General features: G+C 44.1%; 1 protein-coding gene across 2 annotated transcripts in view; it reads left to right on the top strand.

The window, feature by feature from the left end:
• Positions 1-13,582, top strand: part of CUBN (cubilin) — a 494,825-nt gene that overhangs the window by 71,403 nt on the left and 409,840 nt on the right. For both annotated transcript variants that reach the window (XM_033931276.1, XM_033931275.1), the window contains exons 17-18: positions 1,044-1,234; positions 2,254-2,410. In XM_033931276.1, coding sequence (XP_033787167.1) covers positions 1,044-1,234; positions 2,254-2,410 — 348 coding nt within the window. The remainder of the gene's footprint in view (positions 1-1,043; positions 1,235-2,253; positions 2,411-13,582) is intronic.

Raw genomic sequence — 13,582 nt, 5'->3', positions numbered from 1 at the left:
GGGAGCCCAAGCCCTCCTGCCCCGTGGCAGCTGCAGCACCCCCGACGATATCAGGGCAAGAGGGAGCCCAAGCCCTCCTGGCCCCGGCGAACCCTCCCTGACTCTATCTGGCCAGGAGGGAGCCCAAGCCCTCCTGGCCCTGGCGACCCCCCCCTCAACTGGATCTGGCCAGGAGGGAGCCCAAGCCCTCCTGGTCCCGGTGACTCCCTACCCCCAACCCCCCACTACAATACGGGCAGGAGGGATCCCAGGCCCTCCTGCTCTTGACACAACCCCCTCCCCCCAAAGACCACCCCCAAACCCCCAATCGGCCCCCCTGCCGCCGACCCGCGACCCCCCCACCCCCCTTTCCCCGTACCTTTCAACGTTGGACGGACGGACGGGTGCCAAGCCTGCCCGTCTGGCAGGCCAGCCGGCTCCAGAATGGGGCCGGATTGGCTCAGGCGGCTGAAACCCCGCCCACAGGTGGGGCCTGAAGCGCCTGGGCCAATCAGAATAGGCCCGTGAGCCTTAGGCTCCTCCTATGGGCGGGGCCTTAAGCACATGGGCCTTTTCATGAGCAATTCATGTTGTCAACTTTCTGCTAAGGGTGAATTTTTATTTATTTATTTTTTATTTTCCCATGGTGCTCACAGGACTTTTTTTTTTCATTATGCTTTAAAAAAAATATATATTTTCATTTTGAGGGCACTAACAGTGTGCATTATTGCACAATAAGCCATCAATGGATAAATATTGAGTATTACTGAGATACGGTGCACACTATTGATGACACGGGGAAAACACAAAAGGCCGTAGAGCTTTTTACTGCGAGTCGGCGAGGTAAATACTCCGACGCTCATTCAATTTGTATGAGCATCGGAGCATTTACCTTGCCAGCCCGTGGTAAAACCCTCTACCACTGTTTGATAAAAGGGGGCCAAAATTTCCATGTCATTTTAAATGAATGCACATCTATACTCACTAATAATTAATTGCTAAAACTACAGTGTACTGTATTTTTGTAGGCACCCATGACACCTTAATGTTTCTTTTTAATCTAGCGGATTCTGGCTGTGGAGGAAATTACACGGACAGCAAGGGAGTTATCATCTCTCCTAACTGGCCCAACCCACACACTAGCAACAAGCAATGTGTCTACATTATCACTCAGCCAACCAATGAAAAAATCTATCTCAATTTCACACATTTAGAGCTGGAGAACCATAGTGGCTGCTCCTGGAATTATATTGAGGTAATATATGCCTTTATCTAATGGAATAGAAATCTCTAATGTACTGCTCACTACAGTATGTAAGATTCTGCCTTTTTCTAGGTACACTCTTGATGTACGATGTGTGGATTGTTATTAAAAATCATGTTTTTCATATAGATGAGGGGTGTCAAAAAAATTATGGGCCTCGGGTGTCACATACATTAGGCAGTGTTCATCAAGCCCATGTACAAGCATGTAAAGGCAAATCCAAACTGTATCACTTCCATGGACATTATGCAACCTATCATGAATGTACGCCTGGACATGCCCACACTATATCCAGCAAAGTATAACCTGAGCAATAGGCCTATATTAAGAATTAGACTAAGAATTAATTGCATTAGCTTGAAAGCATAACAAGAAATTGTAAAAATGTACTTTCTTGTTAAAATGGTATGTAATACATAATTTTAAACATGATTTTCATGATCAGCAGTCAAAAAATCTGTAAGATACAACTGAAAGTGCTGAAGAAGCAAAAACTTTGTTGTCCAGTGTATTGGGGTTAATTGGTGACAATTTGGATTTACATGTGCATCTTGCCAAGCACTATTCTATAAAATTATATGTACAAATCGTTTAACACATAGTTGAAAAGGGGGTGTGGCCATGGGAGGGGCATAAGCGGGTCAGGGGCTTTCACTTATGATGTGCATACTGTTATACAGTAGAATTTGGGAGATCCATGCCCTAATTTAGGTGCAGGGCTAGGGTTCAGTGGAACAAGTTTCCATTATTTCCTATGGGGAAATTCCCTTTCATATATGAGTGCTTTGGATTACGAGCATGCTTCCAGAACAAATTATGCTCGCAAACCAAGGTTCTACTGTACGTGTATATTTATTGGTGCTGAATGCAAGTGTTTTATAAAATACTGTGATAAACATTTTTAAAAACGTGGTAATTGCCGCTGTTCAATATTCACTCACAACTTTCTGAGGTAACCACTCTCATTTCAAGATTCAACATATTTGTTTCATTTTCACTCATGGATTTAGGTTCGGGATGGCAGCACTGAGATGGACCCTTTGTTTGAAAGATACTGTGGCAGCACAGTCCCTGCTCCTATTACTTCCACATCGAACAGCCTCTGGCTCAGATTTAGATCTGCTGCTTCAGCAACAGGGGCTCGCTTCCGAGCGGTCTACCAAGTTGGTAAGAAAAACTGTGTAGTGTGGTGAAAATGTGTATGCCTTCATAACGTATATTGTAAAATGATCCTCAAACCATGTGTTAAGAATAGTTCAGAGCATTCTATACCTTCTAACACACAGATGGTCCTAAAGCTGTATTTTAATGCTTGCACACTCAAGCATACACTGCCAAACACATCTCATTTGATTACACCAGGGGTCTCAAAGTCCCTCCTTGAGGGCCGCAATCCAGTCGGGTTTTCATGATTTCCCCAATGAATATGCATGAGATCTATGTGCATGCACTGCTTTCAATGCATATTCATTGGGGAAATCATGAAAACCCGACTGGATTGCGGCCCTCAAGGAGGGACTTTGAGATCCCTGGATTACACCCTGTGGATTGTTTTTACCTGTGAAGTTTGTCCTAATAACTAAAGAGAAAAGCTAGAAAATCTTTCATTGATTACGCCACCATTTTAGTAAATTAGTACCTGCTTTTCCAGGACAAAAACGATGGTTGTACTTTTGATTACCTAAAACCAGAGACACAAGTTTTCTCCCTAGGAGGAGAGGGGGGAGACATAAACCACTGGGGGATTAAAGAGGAAAACTCCCTTAATTCCTCCAGTGTTCAATATGAGCACTTTTCTGAAACCCAGAAGTCCTGGCATTGATGAGTTTGGACACAGACGGGATTTTCTTTGTGATATGCTGGATACGCATTTATTTTTAGGCCTGCTCAGACATGACCAGATGATACCCCCTTGTCATATGCAAGTTTTTGCATTTTGAATGTGAATATCCCAGTTCTATAAGATCAAAATTTAGACATGTATGTAATATACTGACATATCAAAACTCACAATTACATAAAACAATAAAAAAGTTCCCTCAAAAAATATCTAAAAACAATTATTCCAAGTTAATGGTCTCTAACTAAAAAGAAAGTTTAACATTATTAAGCTGTGTTACAGCCCTAACATATGTTATTTGTCATTTAGGGCTCCTTTTACTAAGCTGCACTAGCGGTTTTAGCATGCGCTGCAATGTCGCGTGCAAGACACTAATGCCTCCATTGAGCTGGCGTTAGTTTTTCCACGTAGCGTGGGGGACAGCGCACACTAATCTGCAGCGCGTGCTAAAAACGCTCCCGCAGCTTAGTAAAAGGAGCCCTTAATGTGTGTCAAAAGGCAATAATCCATATATTATAGTAACAAGTGTTAAAATTATCTACCATGAAATACATAGTAATGAGATGCAATGCAGGCAAAACAGATCATTACTATGTAAAATGAATAATTCAGCCTGCAATAAATACTGCAAGTCAAAATCTTCATGGAAAATGATCTGGTGGTATTTTTCCATCCCAGGAGCACTGGGTCAAAAAGCTGCAACCCAGTGCTCCAGGCTGCTTCTTAAAAGACCTGGCCAACCTACTGATGCCTGCCTCATAACAACCCCCAATCACTTACCTTGTCCCCAAGGACCTACTCTAAGTGATCCCTACTGTCTAGTGGTATTGGAGACTGGAGCGATATCTAATTGCTTCTCAGGGCTCAAAATAATGCCAGTGGCCCCTAGAAGTAGTGCTTTGGTATTACTGCTAGGGATCAAGCTGCCTTGACTTCACTAGACACCAGAGATTACTTAAGATAGGTAGTGGGGAAGTCCATGGGAAAGTAGAGGATGCTTTGGGTGCCGGGAGAGGTTTGAGGTGGGGGATCTTCAAGAAAGGCATCTTTGGAGCAGATTGGAGATATCGGAAGGAATGTTGAATTTGGGAGAGGGACATCAGTATACAGGGGGCATCAGTAGGGGTCTTCAGGGCAGCAGCATTTGGGATGGGAGTTGTATTCATGGGGCCATCAGAAGGGGATCTATGGGGTAGTGAGGTATTGGGAGGGAATTGTTATAGAGGGCATCAGTAGTTTGGCCAGTTCCTTTATGAAGTGGCCTTTACAGTAGCAGACAGGATTTTTAAAAAAAATCAGAGATGCATGATGCAAATTGAAGATTGTGCTCGGTTACTGAAACTTCTCTAAACACTGAATACCAGTAACATAGAGGATGCATCCACATCAACCATCACAATCTCACCCAGACTAATGGCTTCCTCTACTTTCACATCTTTAGCCAATCAGCTAGTCTCGATATCTAATCTTGAATGAATTTCCACAATTTTTTCATGATAAAAGCTAACTTCTCACTATTTGAGAAGTGACCCTTTTCAAATCAACACTCAAGGCAACAATCAGTATTTCTGTAAGATTAGTTATGATCTATTTGGAACTTTCTTTAGCAGTGGGAAAAAAATAAGCTTTCATTGCTACTTGGCATCTAGATAGGTACCTGGGACATGGGTTGGTCACTGTTGGAAATGGATAGAGGATTAATGGACCTTAGGTCTGTCCCAGTATGGCAATTCTTTGTTCTTATGTTCTAAGATTACTGAGCTTCCTGATTCCAACTATTTCTATTTTCATATGTCTATGTCTTATAAGAAACCCCTTCTGTAACCCTAGGGGAAGATTTCTGAGAACTTTGATGATACCAATTTTTCACATAATATCCCCACCTGAAAATTCCAAGTTTCAGCTTGGTGATCCAGTGGCAAAACAGGTAAATCCACCAACAACTGGAAAAAACCATCAGCAAATACAACTAGGTTTACCATGGAGTTCATAACCTCTTTTCCCATTTTTCATAATGCTCTGCTTCTCTTATCAAACATTCAAATTTATATAAATAATAATTGAATGAGAGTCCTGGAGAAGATTAAAATAAATAAAAACTTTATCATCAAAAAAACCTTTCCCCCCTTTTTACAAAGCCGTGGTAGAGGCTGCCGCGCGGAAAATGTTCCAACGCCCATTACATCCCTATGGGTATCAGAGTGATTACTGCGGTTTTGTAAAAGATTTCATTTTTATTTGTGATTCCAAAAAATCTATGCTCATAGACTTCCTCAGGGCCGCCATCAGGGCAGTACTACCAGTCCTGCATTCAGGGGCCCGGAGCTGACAGGGGGCCCGGGCAAGTAGCATACCTAGGGGGTGCGGTGCGCCCCGGGTGCACGCCCTAAGGGGGTGCACAGGAGAGAGAGCTGAACGGGGACGATGGGGGACCCGCGGGGTTAAATATAACTCGAGCCGCGAGGCTCGTCTTCTACTCCGACTGCCCTGCCGCTCACACAGCCAATCGGAAGTCTTCCCCGACGTCAGCGCTGATGTCGGAGGGAGGGCTTAAGCAAAGCCCGCCCTCCGACATCAGCGCTGAAGTCGGGGAAGACATCTGGTCAGCTATGTGTGCACGGCGGGACAGGCAGGAAATAGAAGACAAGCCTACACGGCTCGAGCTACATTTTGCTGAGAAAGTTGCTAAGATGGGCTGGGAGGCAAACGGGGAACACAAAAGGGGGAGGAAGTGCGTTTTGGACACAAGGCATGGACTTGGGAGGGAGGAAGGGAGGGAAAGAGATGCTGAGGTGGGGAGGGAATGTGTTTTTGGACACAGAAGGCATGGACTTGGGAGAGAGGAAGGGAGGGAAATAGATGCTGAGGTGGGGGAGGGAATGTGTTTTTGGACACAGAAGGCATGGACTTGGGAGAGAGGAAGGGAAGGAAATAGATGCTGAGGTGGGGGAGGGAATGTGTTTTTGGACACAGAAGGCATGGACTTGGGAGAGAGGAAGGGAGGGAAAGAGATGCTGAGGTGGGGGAGGTAATGTGTTTTTGGACACAGAAGGCATGGACTTGGGAGAGAGGAAGGGAGGGAAAGAGATGCTGAGGTGGGGGGGATGTGTTTTTGGACACAGAAGGCATGGACTTGGGAGAGAGGAAGGGAGGGAAAGAGATGCTGAGGTGGGGGTTGGAATGGGTTTTTGGACACAGAAGGCATGGACTTGGGAGAGAGGAAGGGAAGGAAAGAGATGCTGAGGTGAGGGAGGGAATGCATTTTTGGACACAGAAGGCATGAACTTGGGAAAGAGGAAGGGAGGGAAATAGATGCTGAGGTGGGGGAGGGAATGTGTTTTTGGACACAGAAGGCATGAACTTGGGAGAGAGGAAGGGAGGGAAAGATGCTGAGGTGGGGGAGGGAATGGGTTTTTGGACACAGAAGGCATGGACTTGGGAGAGAGGAAGGGAGGGAAAGAGATGCTGAGGTGGGGGAGGGAATGCATTTTTGGACACAGAAGGCATGAACTTGGGAGAGAGGAAGGGAGGGAAAGAGATGCTGAGGTGGGGGAGGGAATGCATTTTTGGACACAGAAGGCATGAACTTGGGAGAGAGGAAGGGAGGGAAAGAGATGCTGAGGTGGGGAAGGGAATGCATTTTTGGACACAGAAGGCATGGACTTGGGAGAGAGGAAGGGAGGGAAAGAGATGGTTGTGTACACGGGGAATAGAAGAAAGGAGAATTTTTGGTCATAGGGAGGGAGTGAGGTACAGACAGTGGCATACCAAGGTGGGGGTGGGGACGGTCTGCCCTGGGTTTACGCCCCAAGGGGGTGCACAGCTGGCCACCCTCCAGTGTTCTCCCTAGGCTGGCAAACTGCATCTCTTTAGCCACTTGAGTGCCACCGCCGCCATTGGGAACAGGCCGGTGCCAAGTTCTCCCTGATTTTCCCTGTGGGGCCAACTAACTCTCGCCACCCGCGTCAATTCTGACGTCGGAGAGGACGTTCTGAGCCAGCCAATCGCTGCTTGGCTGGCCCAGAACGTCCTCTCCGACGTTAGAATTGACGTCGAGTGGCGAGAGTTGGTCGGCCCCGCGGGGAAGAGAAGCAGGGCGAACTCGGCGCCGGCCTGTTCCCGATAGTGGCAGTGCCAGCCTATTCCCCAGTGGCGGTGGCAGCATTTTCCCAATGGTGGTGGCATAGGGGAGGGCAAGGAGAAAGAAAGAAAGGGGGGGACAGGGAGCCAGAAAAAAAAAAAAAGAAAGGGGGCTGGGTGAAATAAAGAAAAATGGGGCATGGAGAGAGAGAGAAAGACAGACATACAGAATGGAAGGGGGTATGGAGAGAGAGAAAAAGAAAGAAGGGGGCAGGGTGAAACAAAGAAAAAGTTTGGGGACGGAATGAGGTCTGGAGGAGAGGAAGCATACAGGAGGCTGAAAGAAGGGAATAAATATTGGATGCACAGTCAGAAGAATAAAGTGCAACCAGAGACTGATGAAATTACCAAAGGTAGGAAAATGATTTTATTTTCAATTTAATGATCAAAATGTGTCCGTTTTGAGAATTTATATATGCTGTCTATATTTTGCACTATGGCCCCCCTTTTACTAAACCGCAATAGCGTTTTTTAGTGCAGGGAGCCTATGAGCTTCAAGAGCAGCATGGGGCATTCAGCGCAGGTCCCTGCGCTAAAAACCGCTATCGCGGTTTAGTAAAAAGGGAGGGGGAATATTTGTCTATTTTTGTATAGTTGTTACTGAGGTGACATTGCATAAAGTCATCTGCCTTGACCTCTTTGAAAACCCGCGGAATATAAATGATAATTAACATTTTCTCTGCGTACAGCGTGCTTTGTGTTTTTTAAATTTTATTGTTGGTAGATCATTTTGACTTGGCCACAAAGGTAAGGGGGAGGGAGGGGAGCTGCTGAAAGAGTCTACCTTGACGTGGTTGCAGGCTTACAAATCTTTTGGTCAAAGAGTGCGGCGACAGAGAAAAGTATGTGTGTATTCGGCCCATGGAAGAAGGAGGGGTCAGGGGGGGGGAAGGGGTGCGTGGGGGGCCCAATAGAATTGCTCAGTAAGGGGCCCAGAAATTTCTGATGGCGGCCCTGGACTTCCTCATAGACTGTTTGGAATCACAAATAAAAATGAAATCTAAAATATTTCCTCATGAATATGAACCTTCTATTAGTTGTTAGTGGCTCTATGAATTGTGGTCCTTGTGCTGTACTGAGAAGCGCAGCATTATCCTCAGTCAGTTATGCATGGAACTAGGGACTTTGGCAGGAAATAGAAAATTAATCAAGCCCTGCTTGTTGCAAATGCTATGAAATGAGAAATACATTTTTGCCTGCTGTCTTTCTCTCAGTCCCTGAAAGACAACATTTTATTTTGACTTGGTATGTTCCTTTTGCCGTTATGGGCCTCTAGCTCTGATTGGTCTCTATTAAGTTATGGCCAGGGCCAATGTTACAGTAATTCCTGGAGGGGGCCCCAAAACTTGCCAGCAGGGCTATGCTTTATTTAGCCTCAGAGACACTTGGTACCCCTTGCATTTTATAACACTATAATCCTTCATTTGCAGTAACACAGTGTTTATTCCTTATTTGTATACCAGCTTTCATACTCAGTCCAGTGAGGTAGTGTCTCTCCAGAGACCTCTATAACCCCAAAATACTTATTGTACCTAGATGTAACTCACTTTGAACTGCTGAGAAAGGCGTCAGCTATATCTAATCCCCAATAATACCGTCTTTTTTTCTGCTGTAGGTACCTAAACATACACAACTGAGTCATAGATGGGTTTTATGGCTGGGAATATACATAGATTTAAATGATGTAGTGTATGTCCCCTAATACACTGACCTAAATAAGAGAAAAAGTAGCCTCTGTATATGTTTCATCGGCTATAAAAGACATCCCACAGAGCAAGCCAGTCAGATGCTTGTGGTGTATAGCTTTTCTTGCATGCTCATCTTGGCTGCGTTTTTAGTTTGTCACTACTCCAGACCATGCGTCAATTCCAGTGAAACGAGGCTCTTTTTAACTTTGAAGACTTTATGGTTCAGCCACCACAAAACAGAAAATTTGACCTTTCCCAAAGTCTGTGCAATTCATCTATAATTTCTCAGAGTTAAAGTTTCTTGTGCAATAGGCTGCTTGACTTTGGTTAATTGAAAATGCATAAGATGGTGAAATTTGATAAGAAGTCTGAGCCAAGGATCCAATAGAATAAGCTTAGGATATACAGTAGTTTACTGCTGCTATGTGGGGAAAACAACCTAAAATAAATGATTTGTGCCTGAAGGATGACAAGCTGGTTCTTTTATGGAATGGCAGTTTCTCAAACAGATACTGCAACTAGAGCAGGGTATCACAAACTGTGTGCTGCGGGAAATTCCAGGTGTGCCATGAGACGCCGGGGAGGAGGAGAGGCGCCAGCGTCTACTGACTGCCTACAGGACGTGCCTCTGCGGCAAGAAGCACATTCTGCAAGTAGTCACATTGCACTGTCAAAATTTGAAAATCAATAAAGAATTAAACAAAAAAAAAATTGTTCACTTATCTCAGATCCAACGGGCCAAAATCACAGAGAAACTGACAAATCCCAACAGGGATTCCTGGTTTCGCAGAGCTGTTTCCAAGGGATAGAAAGCTGACACCAACTTCAAATGCAGCCTTCAAAATCACACATTATTATACTGCAGCCCAATTTGCCAGCTTTCCTAATTTCTGTAAATATTTCTTCATCTGTCTGCTCATCTGTTCTGGCAGAGGGTAGTACAGCCCTACCAGTATACATACCCCTTCCCTTCACACATGGAATTCTATCTTTGAGGACTTCGTACTACTCTATGTTTCACTCAATTCCCTCTATAGCATATAGCACAACTACCCCTCCAATTTGATCTGTTCTGTCATTGCAGCATAAGACAGTGTCCCATTGATTGTTCTCCTTCTGAAGGCTACTGGATTTGAAACCCTTGGGAGGAATGCTCATGTCCTGGAGTTTCTTAGGAGGAAAGTTTTGAAGAATGCTATATTCTCTCTTATTACATACCTTCTTACCAGCTGTTCATAAGTTAGCAAATGTGGAAGCTCTGGGTAAAACGGAAGAGCTTGCAAATTCTCCCTTGAGGATAAATATGCAATGCTGTGGTCAATAGTCGGCAAAGGGAATGAGTATGAAAAGCACATGCTGTTATGCTTTCAGAAGGCATCAAGAGCTTGTAGAATGGCTGTCAGAGCTCACAGCGTCTCATTTTTTTGAGCATCAAATTTTTGTTGCAATGTGCAGGAAAGACTTGCTGAGATGCTATATAGTTTCTTTGATAACAGTAGCAAATCCCAACACTAATCGTCTTGCTCAAAACCTTTGTAGCAACAATTTGCATCATAAAAGTAATCTCTGAATTATATATATTTTTGTACCTCAGCAGTGACTCATTTAACACGGGAACACAGCCCATGTCACTGGTCCGTCTTTTAATTTTTAAACCAGCTGCAGAGATAACAGCTCCGACGCTCATAGAAATCCTATGAGCGTTGGAGCTGTTATTGCCATAGCCGATGCTAAAAACCGTGCTACGGTTTTTTAAAGGGGGGGGGGGGTAACTTAATTGCAAATATTATTTGAAGTATATAAACTTTTATTTAACTTGTGCTTACTTCAACGAAGGCCTTGCAGACATGGGCTATGTTTCGCAAGAACTATTTGCTGCTTCAGGGTGTGGACCCAAGAAAAATAATATTTTATTTCATTATTCCTTCCAGTAACTATATTACATTTATAGACAGCTTATAAATTTGTTGCTCACCTCCTAATGGTTCAAGCCTATTCTATATATTAAAAACAAAAAGTTGGCACCTGGGGAGGGCTTCGATGGCTGGGATGGTTTAGATGGGCTGGAGTGAGGTTTGATGGAGACTTCAGTAGTTGAAACCTAAGCACAGTACCGGGCAGAGCTTTGGGTTCTGGTCCAGCAATAGCTAAGAAGAAGGAAAATTTAAATGAAATCAGTAATTTAAAGAGTGGGTAAGGTTGGGCAGGCTGGATGGATGGGTAAGGTTCGGGTCTTTATCTAATGTCATCTACTATGGGCTCCTTTTATGAAGCCGCGGTGACTTTTAATCACGCGCTAACCCTGCACTGGCTGAAAAACTACCGCCTGCTCAAGAGGAGGCGGTAGTGGCTAGCTCATCCGGTATACTAGTACAAGAAGCAGAGAGTCCGCATGCATCTAGACACAACCATGTTCATCAAGCCTATAGCAGATATAAATGCCTGCTCAAAGATGTACAGTATATGTGAACACTAAAGTACAAAAATTAAACATCTCCTTTTTACCAAAAGGCAGCTGGAGACTTAAAATGATATCATAAAAGTGCCAAGTGGAAAAAAAAACTGATTCAGAAACTCAACACAAACATAGATAACAAACACTCAATTGTGTAACCCTATTCTAGGACAAAGAAGATTCACTTTTAGTTTTCAATTGTTAATCACAAAGAGTTACTATTCAGATTCAAAAACAGTTCAAAAGCTCAAAAACATCAAGAACCTAATGTAACTTATCTGAGACATCGAAATACAAACACTTCATACTGTAATAACATCTTCATTCTTCATAATCACTCCCTTGATATCCACTGAACAGTATATCACACAGAATAAAGTTCCACAACCCCAAGGGCCTCTCATTTCACATCCCAAAATTGCTTCAGGAGAAAGAATGGAAAGTTTTTGGTAGAAATGAGACTTGCATTTAAAATATGAGGCCCTTAGTTGTTTAATTTTTTTATATTTTAGTTGTCTTGTTCTAATGCAAAGTTACAGCAAACAGGTTATTATTAATGAAGGTTATTTGAGTGTTTGCTCCCTGAGAATTTGTTTCTTTATAGAATAATAGTATTCCATAATTTATGGCTATATGAGGGGCTGCTGAAAAGTTCTCAACCCAGCCAAGAAGAGAATGATATGGAGCCATGAAACTTACAAATTATTCCACATTTTTCTTGACACCATTTCTTTCATTTTATATAATTGAAATGAAAAGTGTCAAGAAAAGTGTGGAATAACCTGCTGGTTTCATGGGATCAGATCATTCTCTTCTTGGTTGGGCTGAGAACTTTTCAGCTACCCCTCGTACATGTGCACTCTGCCCGTATTCCATCCAAATTCCATCTATTCATGCACTCGTTGGAGAAATACATCCATCAAACTAGTCAGTATTCTGTAAGAGGCCATTTATGCATGTAGGCACTCATCCTCTATAATAAAACCCTAAGCGTGCATGCGCACTTAGGATTTTGTGCTAGCTGCCGCAATGCTGTGTCCCTCCGTGCCGAATTCCATTTTGGAATATGGAGGCAGGGAACATGCCAGCGACTCTCCCCTCCTACCCTCACTCACCAACCGCTGCCGACGGCGCTGCTCCTCTTCAAAGCAGCCTACTAAGGATCGCAGCCAGCTGTAGGGACCTTGCAGGCCGCTCTGCACCTCGGTAGCACGTTCCCTCTGACATACGCAATCGCGTCAGAGGGAACGTACTACTGAGGTGTAGGCTGCTTTGAAGAGGAGCATCAGCGATTCAAAGACACCAGGAAGCTGGCTGCAGGGGGAGCAGAGAAGAGGGACAGGAGGAGCAGGTAAGGAGTGCTGCTGGACAGGGGGAGCAGGGAAGAGGTGATACTGGACAGGGGGAACAGGGAAGAGGGACAGGGGGAGCAGGTAAAAAGTGCTGCTGGACAGGGGGAGCAGGGAAGAGGTGATGCTGGGCAGGTGGGAGGTAAAATGAAGGGAGAAGGGCTGCTGCTGGAAAGGGGGAGCAGGGAAGGGAGTGCTGCTGGACACAAGGGAGGTAAAAGAAAGGGAGAAGGGCTACTGCTGGACAGGGGTAGCAAGCAAGGGGTGATGGTGGACAGCTGAGGAAAGAGAGAGACAGAAAGAAAGAAAGACAGACAGACAGAAAGTGGCCAAGGAGAGAGAAAGAGAGAGAAAGAAAGACAGACACAAACATCTATTCTAGTACCTGTTAATATAACGGGCTTAAAGACTAGCATGTATATAAAACACATTCACATGGATCATGTAAAAAGTACAAAAAGCTACAACACGAGTAGACCACCACTGGAAGGAAAAGCCTCAACCAAAGCCATATTGGATTTTTCACTGCTTCTGAGTTATTGATACTCGCACGTATAACTGACAAAAATACAATTTTGGAATTGGGGCCTAGGAATTAACCCCAAATTCTATAAATAGTGCTCAAAATTGCATGCCCAATTTGAGAATGCAATTTAATTGGGTAATAAGCATGCAACTAAACTGGCCAGACAAGTCAATTAGCAAATCATCTATTGGTACTAATTGGCTACAAACTGAATGCATGCATGTGTCCTATTCTATTAAGATGCACATGTAAATTTTTCAACATGCAACTGAAAAGGGGGCATGTCCATGAGAAGGGCTTGGGAGGGTCTAGGCATTCACAAAAGATGCACGCGGAATTAT

The sequence above is a fragment of the Geotrypetes seraphini genome, chromosome 2 (assembly GCF_902459505.1).
Source record: "Geotrypetes seraphini chromosome 2, aGeoSer1.1, whole genome shotgun sequence".
In the NCBI taxonomy this organism is placed as follows: Eukaryota; Metazoa; Chordata; class Amphibia; order Gymnophiona; family Dermophiidae; genus Geotrypetes; species Geotrypetes seraphini.
This window is presented reverse-complemented; position numbering and strand designations above follow the sequence as displayed.